At 43.4% G+C, this 12,320-nt stretch overlaps 1 protein-coding gene across 1 annotated transcript in view; it reads right to left on the bottom strand.

Annotated features, from left to right (window-relative positions):
- The window catches only part of LOC136621986 (mucin-19-like), a 143,372-nt gene that overhangs the window by 21,383 nt on the left and 109,669 nt on the right, over positions 1-12,320 (bottom strand). The window contains exons 24-29 of the mRNA XM_066597910.1: positions 11,441-11,695; positions 10,867-11,118; positions 7,913-8,686; positions 7,338-7,589; positions 3,243-4,022; positions 2,668-2,919 (exon numbers count right to left, since the gene is read on the bottom strand). Of these exons, the coding sequence (XP_066454007.1) occupies positions 2,668-2,919; positions 3,243-4,022; positions 7,338-7,589; positions 7,913-8,686; positions 10,867-11,118; positions 11,441-11,695 (2,565 nt within the window). The remainder of the gene's footprint in view (positions 1-2,667; positions 2,920-3,242; positions 4,023-7,337; positions 7,590-7,912; positions 8,687-10,866; positions 11,119-11,440; positions 11,696-12,320) is intronic.

Below are 12,320 nucleotides of genomic sequence, written 5' to 3'. Positions count from 1 at the left end.
GGCAGAAATCATCTCAGTGGATCCCTGCACTGGACTGGTATGAATTGCTGGGAGATTGCTATTAGTTGGCAGATCTGAAGACACACGAGTTAAAACTCAATGAATCTAAATGTATATGAAAAAGACCAAACAGATGCCGATTAGTTGACTATTAACCAGGATTTGTTACAAGCCTCTGTTGCCCCTTAGCGATGTACTGAGGAATTGGAAGGTTATGTTTTCTGGACTTCATGAGAATTGAAGACGTTGTTGCAGAACTATCAGATATTTGTATTGTTGTACTATTTTAGCTTGTTAGTTCCAAGTGAGCTCCTTCTATAACCCTCTATAGAAAGGCAGGCAGTCATTGGGTTGTGCCTAGAGTTGTTAGTAAGGGCCATTATGACTGATTTAGGCCCTTTAGACGGAGCGATTATCATTCACAAAATTGTTAAAAGGAGCTAAATTGACCGATAATCGGCAAGGAGCAAACGACATACAATAATCCTTCACGTTTCGTTCACCATTCCTTTCAGCAGGCATACATTTCATTGTTGGCTCATTCACTTATTGTTCAGTTTAAACACCGATCGTTCAGTCGTTCTCATTCACTTACACAGTGAATGTGAATGACTGAACAATGTCTCATTTGAAGGAGCCAACGATGTGTCTGCCTGTATAAACAGGCTGCACAAGTGAATGAGCGGACTCTGATGGCAATCGACGATAATTGCGTAGTGTAGACGGACCCTTGGACCCTATACCATGATCAATACATGACAAAACTAAACTGAGCTTGAGAGTCTAATGGCCCTTTCACATGGGACGATTATCAATCAGAATCATCCAATTCTCGCCCTCTCGTGGGAGCATGAACAATAATCGCCCCGTGTAAATGCATGCAGCACCTGGATGAGAATTATTCAGGCATTCAGTTTCTTCATGCAGAAACATGAATGATGTGCCATTCATTGTAAACAGCAGTCGGTCACTTTTGAACAGCTGTCTGTTTACTGTGAATGGAGGCTGGTGGGGGAAGAACGCTTCGCGGTCCGCCCCCCCCCCCCCCATTCAGCCAGCGCTGTGAGCGACGCCAGTGATTCTCGCTCCTGTGTAACAGCACAGGAGTGAGCATCACTAGAATGAGCTACCAGGCATCTTTTGCCCGACAGCTCGTCCCGTGTAAATGGACCATTAGGAATCCTTATTTCTTCCTGTAAGAGGATTCCCAGGTCTCAGGCCTCAGAGGAGTCTCCGAATGGTGGAAAATGTGAGCAGAGCTGCAGCAGGACAGGAACCGAAGTCAAATGATTCTACACCCAGAACCAAGAGACGTAGCCTGTAGTCAGAACCAGAAGCCAAACCAGGATCAAAGGTCCAGAGTCAAAACCAGGACATGAAACGGGAACAGATGAAACTATGTTAGAATCAAATTACGAACCAATGGATGTAGGCAGGAGTGTGAACTAGTCAGCAGCAGAAACCAAAAATCCAAGAAGAGCCAGAGTCCAAACTGAGATTATTGAGGTCCAAATTGCAGATAAAGAACTATTGAAGATCTATCATCAATAAGCGGGGTTCACTGCCTGAGAGCCGCGGCTGTGCTCTCATGCACTGAACTGATTTCTACCATGGCTAACTTGGTATTGCAATCCATTTACTTCAGTGGAAATTTTGCCTGTAATGCCAAGCCAGGTGACTGCAGTGGGCACGGAGATGCCTGCCCCCGGCTGAATACAGCTCTGTGCACAGGTGGACAGCTTTATGGTGGGAATCATGAGCGGTGAACCTATGCTGACCTACTATTAAAGATAGGCCATCAAAATATTACAACTGGACAACCCCTTTCAACAATCAGATACAGTAGATGTGCTGTAGCCTGCTCCCTCTGTCTGTGGACACTGATGGAGAACTCATACAAATCTTGAAGGTCAATCGAGAAGAACATTGCAGATTTGGCTAACAATGTACACTAGTTAGTTTTTCAATCCACTTGCATGCTATCTAAACATTAAACTACCTAAGGCATAATGGTCATTCATTAAGAGACACCAAGCTTATCGTATCACACAATAGTTCCATTCATAAAGGTGCCCATACTGATGCCCACAACCAGGCACTGACAAAGGAGAACCCTGCAAAGATGGTTGGACCCAGCTTGTCGGGGTTCAAATCTGTGGCCTTTTGCGCTCTAGTCGGTGGTTCTCCCTATTGAGCCATCCAGCCTTGGACAGTTCCCCCTGCATGACTCTAGCTTTGTTCTATGTTTCCTGCTAGTCTAGTTCCTGCCTCCCTGTCCTGGCCCCACCCTGTCACTAATTGGGACTTCCTATAAAAGCTGACCTGCCTCAGATCCAGCATGTAATTATTGTGCTCCAAGCCTCTATCAAGCTCTACTTCTGCCTGCTCCTCTGCTATTCAACTGAGACCTCACACTGTTGACCCCTGGCTTCTCGTCTGACTACGCTACCTGCCTATCCATCTGTACTGCGAACTGAGACTTCCCGTTACTGACTCCTGACTCATCCCTGACTATTCTCCAGACCTGTGGCAACTACACCTGAGGCTCCACCATAGTGCCTGAAACTGCTACACAGCTTCTGTTAGCCTGTTTGTAGACTCCTACACAGCTATAACAAAAATCATTAATGATCACATATAATGGAATACGGGAAGATGTAGAATTACCATTTTTAGTAGTTGGGATGGTCACTCCAGATACAGAAGGGCCCACTGTACCTGCTGTGGTCTTCGGGCTTTCATTTGAACCACTGATGGAACCACCATTTGTAGATCCTGTAACCATACCAGGACTCTGAGAGCCACTTATTCCTGATACTCCTCCAGACTTGGTAGTGGCTGCAGAGCCTGTTATGGCAGCTGAAGCATCTGAATTCGACCCCGCACCTCTAGTTGTTGCAGAGTCACTTGAAACGCCACCTGCAAAATGGTCAGATAGTTTATTTAGTGGGCTCTAGTTGATACAATTAGCCTCAGCCTGCTTTTAGTCTCTTGGTGAAGCCATAAAAATAATTCTTAATGATCACATATAGATGTAGCAAAGGTTAAACTGACTGTGATAACTTTCTGTGTAAAGCTATCATATGCTAAGTTTTTGAAAATATACCGTTATTGTAAAACAACAAAAAACAGTGAAAAAATATAGAAAGTACAAATAAACTGCGGCACAGAGAGTCATTTTACAATAATATGTTACATTTTGCTGCATGTCTACCGTGGAATAAGAGAAGATGTAGAATCACCATTTCTAGTAGTTGGGATGGTCACTCCGGGTACAGAAGGACTCACTGCACCAGCTCCTGTTACCTCTCCAGATACTGAAGGTCTAGTGGTAATTTCTGATCCCGTAAGAGCACTTACCCCAGGAGGGGTTTTTAAGCTTACACTTGGATTAGTACTAGACACACCACTTGAAGATCCTGTTGTCTGACCAGATACTGAAGGGCCACTAGTCTTTCCTGTTCCTGGAAGACCACTTGTTCCAGATGGGGTTTTTAAGCTTATGTTTGGATTAGTAGACACACCACTTGAAGTTCTTGTTCCCTCTGCAGGTACTGAAGGACCACTGACTCCAGATGTGGTTTCCAAGCTTACACTTGGAGTATTAGTAACACCACTGGAAGATCCTGTTGTTTTTCCAGATTCTGGTACACCAGTCACTTCAGATGTGATTTTTACACTCGGAGAAGTAGATACTCTTGGATTAGTAGACACACCACTTGAAGAACCTGTTGTCTCTCCAGGCACTGATGGACCACTGGTTCCAGATGGTGTTTTTATGCTTACATTTGGATCGTTAGAAGCACCATTTGAAGATGCTGTTGTCCCATCACTCCCTGAAGCAGCAGTTGCCCCAGATTGAGTGCTTAATCGCACATTTGGATCAGTTGAGGACACACTATTAGGAGGCGATCCTGTGCTCATTCCAGGTTTCTGAGTGTCTCCTGAGATGGATAAGGTCGTTATTTCAGACATAGAAATCATTCCTGAACCTGTGCTGGCAGCCACATTAGTTGGGAGATCTGAAGAAGACACAGGAGTTAAAATCGTATTAAACTAAGTCAATATGCAGAAGACTATAAAGTTGCCTCTTTGTTCACTGTGAACCAACAATCGTACAAGATGCTACAACATGTTAGCAATGTACAGAAGAATTGCGTGTTTGATTTTTCCGGAATCAAACAAAACTGAAGACGTTGTTGAAGAAGATTAGACATTTATCTTGCTGTTACTATTTTAGCTTGTTCCAAGAAAACTCCTTTTATATCCCTCTATGGAAAGGCGGGCAGTCCTCTGCTTCTGCTTTTAGAAGATTTGGGTTAGCAAGTGCCAATGTGATTGATTCGAACACCTAAGACCCTCTACCATGACGAGTTTGACCATCACCACATTCTTAGAAATTCTTTGATCTTCCCATTCACTCTCTTCCTCAGAGTCGTCTCCAAATGGTGGCAAACATGAGCAAAACTGCAGCAGCAGAAATGGAGTAAGATGATACCAGACCCAGAACCAGGAGACGTAGCCCGTAGTCAGGAGCAGGAGCCAAACCAGCATCAGGAGTTAGGAGTCAAAACCAGGAGATGAATCAGATACAGATGAAATCAAGGTAGAACCAGATAAAGAACTAATATATGTAGGCAGGAGCGTGAACCAGTTCGGATTAGAAGCAAATCCAGGAGGGAACCAGAGTCCAAATCCAGGAGGAAACCAGAGTCTAAATCAGGAACATTTGAGATCCAGATCACAGATAAAGAGCAGCACCATTACCAGGATACAACCAAGGTGAGAACCGTGACAGTTTGCCAGGAGTCAGTTAGCAGAAGTTGATATAGGAAATACCAGGACCCGAAACAAGTGATAGTAATGTTTAGCAAACAATAAGGAGTGTACATGTAGAATGTAGGAATACAGAGAGGGACCAGAAAAACCTCTGAAACACCGAGTAACAGACAGCAGTGATTCAGAAGATTCCAGTGTAGAGGTGCCCAGGCAAATTAGATGAATGTAGACTAAAGTCAATGCCATGGTCAGGACTGGCTGACCATCTGATGTGAGTGACGGTGTTCTGACTCTGAGAGGAGATATTGGGTAAAACAGAATTGGACATTTTGAATTACAACGTGACCGATCCTTTTATAATCAGGGCAGACAAGCTGTCGCCAGGAATGTCTAACTGCAGCGTACTGCCTTCTTCCCGCTGAGAAAACATGAATGCCGAAATGGGATTCTATGTATGGAGCGAGTCTGGAGGACTTGCTTGTGAACAGCTATTGGAAGCGTTTGGCCAGCTTTATTCTACGTTTAAAAGGGGCAATAATTGCTTGGATTGAGATCGGATTATTAACCCCTTTAAGTACACGGCCTATTTTGGCGATAGGGACACGATTTTTAGGGGATTTTCATCTCCACTTTTCAAAAGCCATAACTATTTGATTTTTCCATCGACACGGCCGCATGAGGGATGTTTTTTGTGTGGCAAACTGCAGTTTTTATTGGTACCATTTTTGGGTACATATAATTTATTGTAGAACTTTTTTTTGGAGGAGAACTGGGAGAAAAAGCACAAGTTCTGCCATTTGTTTTCTACAGCGTTAATCATAGAGCATAAATTACATGATACATTTTTTCTGCGAGTCGGTACGATTACAAAGATACCAATTATTTTATTGTTTTTTGGTTTTTCCACTTTTGCACAGTAAAAACCCTTTTTTTTAGAAATTAATATTATTTTTATATTGTTGCATTCAAAGTCCCACAGCTTCTTTATATTTCCATGGATGGAGCTCTGTGAGGGCTTGCTTTTTGCGTGTAGTTTATTTGTTTTGTTTTGGGTTACATCTGGTTATTTTGATCACTTTAATAGCGTTACTTGGGAGGCAAAATGAATGTTTTTTTCGTGTCTTTTAACGTTTTTTGCCGTCCAGGATAAATAATGCATTTAACTTATTGTACAGTTCATTATGGGTATAATGATACCAAATAGGTGGGATTTTAAAAAAAATGTCAAGAGAAAAGGGAAAGTGCACAAAACAGGTTTGTTTTCTTTAAGTTTTTGTTTGTTGTTTTTGTTTTTTTTGTTTCTTATACACAATTTTTTATTTATTCTCTTTACATTTTTATGTCCCTGTAGGGGAGTTGAACCACAACAGTTATGATCACTGTGATAATGCATTGCAGTACTTTCCATCGACCTTCCCAGTACAACCATCAGACTTCTGAGCGCCCTCTGTGAACCCTTTACATGCCGCAATGTACATTGATTGCAGAATGCAGGGAGTTAACAGTGGGATCACTATTCTTACCAATCCCTGCTGTTGCAGGTGGAGGTCGGCTATCAGTCACAGCCGGCTACTGCTGTGGGATGGTGCAGATGGTAAATGTACGTCCTGTAATGTTAAGGGGTTGTCCAGTTGTAGAATTTTATGACCCATGATAGATTACTGGGGATCCACCACCCAGGCCTCTCACTGATCAGCTGTTGCCCACTCCTGGTGTTTTCATGCACTGAACTGATTTCTGCAGGAAGCAGATAGCTCCGTTCCCTCTGCAGTGCCCAGGCTTAATATTGCAGCCCATTCACTTCAATGGGAAGTTTTTCTATAATGCCAAGCTTGGTATCTGCAGCAGGAATTGAGCTTCCTGAATAGCTGATCAGCAGAGATCCCAGGCAGCAAACCCTTGTCCTGCAGTAAGATCATCAATAGTTTATAACTGGACAACCCCTTTAAATAATCACATATAGTTGAAGCACTGTAGCCTGTTCTCTGTTAACGGACTCTTATGGACCTCTCACAACTCTTGAAGGTCCATCAAGGGGTAATACTGCAGATGTGGCCAATAAATTTCACTAGTCAGTTTTCAATCTACCTGGTTGCTGTCTAAACATTATTTGTTAGAATCGTAATAACCCATTTAATTCCAGCAATGATAATATCTCCTCCCCAACTGGTGATTGCCCCGATACTATCCCCCCTGCATTCAATAAGGATCAGTTACAATGTCCACACATTCATTTCAACTATATTTGGTCTCATACATTATCCTGAGCCAAAGCAGTCTGCATAAATTACCCAACTGAAAGCTGTCATACATAAAGAAGCCCCAAGCGCGTGGCATCACTCAAGAGCTCCAATCATAATGGTGCCCATTTTGATGCCCACAACCAGGCAGCATCCATGCATGAATCCTCTCTAGTACCCATACAGGCACTGATGCAGGAGAACCCTGAAAGGATGGTTGTACCCAGCTTCTGTTAGCCTGTTTTAGCCTCTTAGTGGGGCCATAGCAATAATCAATAATGATCACATAAAATTAAATATGAGATGATATAGACTCACCATTTTTAGTAGTTGGGATGGTCACTCCAGATACTGAAGGGCCCCCTGTACCTGCTGTGGTCTTCGGGCTTTCATTTGAACCAGTGATGGAACCACCATTTGTAGATCCTGTAACCATACCAGGACTCTGAGAGCCACTTATTCCTGATACTCCTCCAGACTTGGAAGTGGCTGCAGAGCCTGTTATGGCAGCTGAAGCATCTGAATTCGACCCCGCACCTCTAGTCGTTGCAGAGTCACTTGAAACGCCACCTGCAAAATGGTCAGATAGTTTATTTAGTGGTCTCTGGTTGATACAATTAGCCTCAGCCTGCTTTTAGGCTCTGGGTGAAGCCATAACAATAATTCTTAATGATCACATACAGATGTAGCAAAGGTTAAACTGACTGTGATAACTTTCTGTGTGAAGCTATCATATGCTAAGTTTTTAAAAATACATTGTTATCATAAAACAACAAAAACCAGTGCAAAACTATAGAAAGTAGAAATAAACTGCGGCACAGAGAGTCATTTTACAATAATATGTTACATTTTGCTACATGTCTACCGTGGAATAAGAGAAGATGTAGAATCACCATTTCTAGTAGTTGAGATGGTCACTCCGGGTACAGAAGGACTCACTGCACCAGTTCCTGTTACCTCTCCAGATACTGAAGGTCTAGTGGTCATCTCTGATCCCGTAAGAGCACTTACCCCAGGAGGGGTTTTTAAGCTTACACTTGACACACCACTTGAAGATCCCGTCGTCTGTCCAGATGCTGAAGGGCCACTAGTTTTTCCTGTTCCTGGAAGACCACTTGTTCCAGATGGGGTTTTTAAGCTTACACTTGGTTTATTAGACACACCACTTGAAGTTCTTGCTCTCTCTGTAGGTACTGAAGGACCACTGACTCCAGATGCGGTTTTCAAGCTTACACTTGGATTAGTAGTTACACTACTTGAAGATCCTGTTGTCTTCACGGATTCTGGTAGACCAGTCACTTTAGATGTGGTCTCTAAGCTGACACTCGGAGCTGTAGATACTCTTGGATTAGTAGACACAACACTTGAAGATCCTGTTGTCTCTCCAGGTACCGACGGACCACTTGCACCAGAAGTGTTTTTTAAGCTCACACTTGGATTGGTAGAACCTCCACTTGAAGATGCTGTTGTCTCATCGGGTGCTGGAGCAGTGGTCGACACGGATTGAGTACTTAATAGCACATTTGGATCAGCAGAGGGCACGCTATTTACAGGCGATCCTGAGCTCATTCCAGGTTTCTGAGTATCTCCTGAGCGGGATATTGTCGTCATTTGCGACCTAGAAATAATTGCTGAACCTGTGCTGGCAGCCACATTAGTTGGGAGATCTGAAGAAGACACACAAGTTAAAATTGAATTAAACTAAGTCTATAGACAGAAGACTTTAGATATGGTGCAGGGCAGTCCATCTTCAATATTCCTCTATAGGAAGGCAGGCTGGTTATGTCTTCAGAAGATCTGGGGTTAGTTAGCACCATTGTTACTGATTAGAACAACTTAGACCCTCTACCATGATGAGATTGACCATCACCAGACTAAACTGAAGTCAGGAGTCTAAGAAATGCTTTGGTCTTCACATTCAATCTCTTCCTGTAAGAGGATTCCCAGATCACAGTCCTCAGAGGAGTCTCCGAATGGCAGAAAATGTGAGCAGAGCTGCAGCAGCAGAAGAACTTGATAAGAGGATTCCAAATCGAGAACCAGGAGATGTAGCCCGTAGTCAGGAGCAGGAGCCAAACCAGGATCAGAACCAGGAGATGAATCAAGAACAGATGTATATTGGAAAGAATCAGATTTAGGACTAATATACGTAGGCAGGAGCGTGAACCGGTTCAGATTAGAAACAAATCCAGGAGGGAACCAGAGTCCAAATCGGGAACATTTGAGATCGAGATCACAGATAAAGAGCAGCACCATTACCAGGATACAACCAAGGTTAGAACCAGAGTCCGAACTGTGAGCTGTTGTTAGGAGTCAGTACCAGAACTTCATATAAGGAATACCAGGACCAGAAGCAAGTGTTAGGTATTAAGACAACAAAAAGGAGTGAAGATGTAGAATGGAGGAACACACAGAGGGCATGAACAAGCATTGAAACACCAAGTAGCAGACAACAATTCTTTAGGAAATTCCAGGTGAGAAGGCACCTTAAATAAATGTCTACTAAATCCACTAATTTTGGTTGGACTGGCCAACCATCCAATGTGAGTGCCGGTGTTCTGAATCTCCCCTGATGGCAGATATTGGGGAAAGAAGAGTCAGCATGTGGAATTACACCATGCCCCATCCTCATAGAATGGTAGAGTTGGAAGGGTCCTCCAGGGTCATCGGGTCCAACTCCCTGCTCAGTGCAGAATCACTAAATCATCCCAGGCAGATGTCCGGCCTCTGAACACTTCCATTGAAGGAGAATTCATGACCTCCCGTGGTAACCTGTTCCACTCACTGATCCCCCTCACTGTCTACTATCTAATCTGTGTTTCCTCCCTTTCAGTTTCATCCCATTGCTTCTAGTCTTTCACTGTGGGGATGAGAATAGGGCTGATGCCTCTGCACTGTGACAGCCCTTCAGTTGTTGAAAAAGGCTATTGGTCTAGCCAAAACGCTTTCAGCGTGAAGCCTGTCCATTTTTAACCTTGGAATAATAAAGAGGAAGTTTTAGTTGAAAAAGCCGACCTGTTTTTTGGATTCTTTCTCCTTATGCCTTATTAAACCGCTATATTGAGCTATATACACACTATATTGTCTTACCATTCACTTTAATGGTAACTTTGTCTGCAGTACCAAGCCAGGCCACTGCAGTGGGAACAGAGCTGTTTGTTCCCTGTAGACAGCAACTGACTGCTTTATGCAGAAATGATCTTTGCAACTGGTGAGCCAAACAGCTGATTGATGGGAATCATGGGCGTGGAGACCCAATGATTTACTATTTATGGACCATCAATAGTTTACACCTGGACAATCCCTTTAAATAGTCGTGTATAGTAGATGCGTTGTAGCCTTCTCCCTCTTACTGTGGAAACTGATGGACATTTCTTTTACAACTCTTGCAGGTCTATCAGGGGGTGACACTGCAGCTTTGGGTAGCAATGTGCACTGGTCAGGTTTATTTAATGTTCTTGGTTGCTTTATTTATTATTATTTTTTAGGAGCCGGATAACCCCTATAATTCCTGCCATGATAATATCTCCTATCCAACTAGTGATTCCCTGATACTATCCCCATCTGCATAAGTATCAGTCTTCATGTCCACACATTCATATCAGCCATATTTTCTCATACCTTATCCTGCATATGGCATTAGACAACAGCTCTAATCATAATAGTGCCCATACCGATGCCCATAGCCAGGTAGCATTCATGCATTAACCCTTTCTAATACCCATACAGGCACTGCCCTGGAGGATGGTTGGACCCGGCTTCTATAAGCCTGCTTGTTACCTCTTATCACAGCCATAACAACAATTAATGATCACATATGAAGGAGTAAAAGAAGATGTAGAATCACCATTTTTAGTAGTTGGGATGGTCACTCCAGATACAGAAGGGCCCCCTGTACCTGCTGTGGTCTTCGGGCTTTCATTTGAACCACTGATGGAACCACCATTTGTAGATCCTGTAACCATACCAGGACTCTGAGAGCCACTTATTCCTGATACTCCTCCAGACTTGGAAGTGGCTGCAGAGCCTGTTATGGCAGCTGAAGCATCTGAGTTCGACCCCGCAGCTCTAGTTGTTGCAGAGTCACTTGAAACGCCACCTGCAAAATGGTCAGATAGTTGATTTAGTGGTCTCTGGTTGATACAATTAGCCTCAGCCGGCTTTCAAGCTCTTGGTGAAGCCATAATTATAATTCCTAATGATAACATACAGATGTAGCAAAGGTTAAACTGACTGTGATAACTTTCTGTGTGAAGCTATCATATGCTAAGTTTTTGAAAATATATTGTTATCGTAAAACAAAAAAAACAGTGCAAAACTATAGAAAGTACAAATAAACTGCGGCACAGAGAGTCATTTTACAATAATATGTTACATTTTGCTACATGTCTACCGTGGAATAAGAGAAGATGTAGAATTACCATTTTTAGTAGTTGGGATGGTCACTCCAGATACAGAAGGGCCCCCTGTACCTGCTGTGGTCTTCGGGCTTTCATTTGAACCACTGATGGAACCACCATTTGTAGATCCTGTAACCATACCAGGACTCTGAGAGCCACTTATTCCTGATACTCCTCCAGACTTGGAAGTGGCTGCAGAGCCTGTTATGGCAGCTGATGAACCTGAATTCGCTCCGGGACTTGGAGTTGTTGCTGATAGTTCAGTTGGAATGTCATCTGCAAAATGGTCAAAGAATAAATGTTTACTGGCTTAAGGCTTTATATAGTGGCAATGCGGAGCGCGGTGTTCGGGACACAGACCCAGCAGATCACAAGCCAGAGCGCTGACTGTTAGTAAAGGTTTAGCAGTAAGAGAACTATGTAATCTTTCTAACATTCATAGAATCCTCACTGTCAGGATCCCGGTAAGGCCTGTGACGGAGGGTTCGCTCTGCCATATCTTATTCCTGCAGCTCCCGTATATTGTATGATGGAGGGAGAGCTCCCCGAGGAACCTACAACCCAGTGCTGGGTTGATGCAGTAGATGAGCCCCCTGGACCTCAAGTCTAGATTTGCTCTGCTGCATGATACTAGTCAATGGACAAAATCACTTGGGCAGAGGAATCACAATTCTCCACGTCCACACATTCATATCAGCCATATTTTCTCACATACCTTATCCTGCATATGGCATCAGCCAACAGCTCTAATCAGAAGAGTGCACATACCGATGCCCATAGCCAGGTAGCATCCATGCATTAACCCTCTAGTACCCATACAGGCACTGCCCTGGAGGATGGTTGGACCCGGATTCTGCTAGCCTGCTTGTTACCTCTTATCACAACGATAACAATAAATTCT

Source organism: Eleutherodactylus coqui, chromosome 3, assembly GCF_035609145.1.
Source record: "Eleutherodactylus coqui strain aEleCoq1 chromosome 3, aEleCoq1.hap1, whole genome shotgun sequence".
Taxonomy (NCBI): domain Eukaryota; kingdom Metazoa; phylum Chordata; class Amphibia; order Anura; family Eleutherodactylidae; genus Eleutherodactylus; species Eleutherodactylus coqui.
This window is presented reverse-complemented; position numbering and strand designations above follow the sequence as displayed.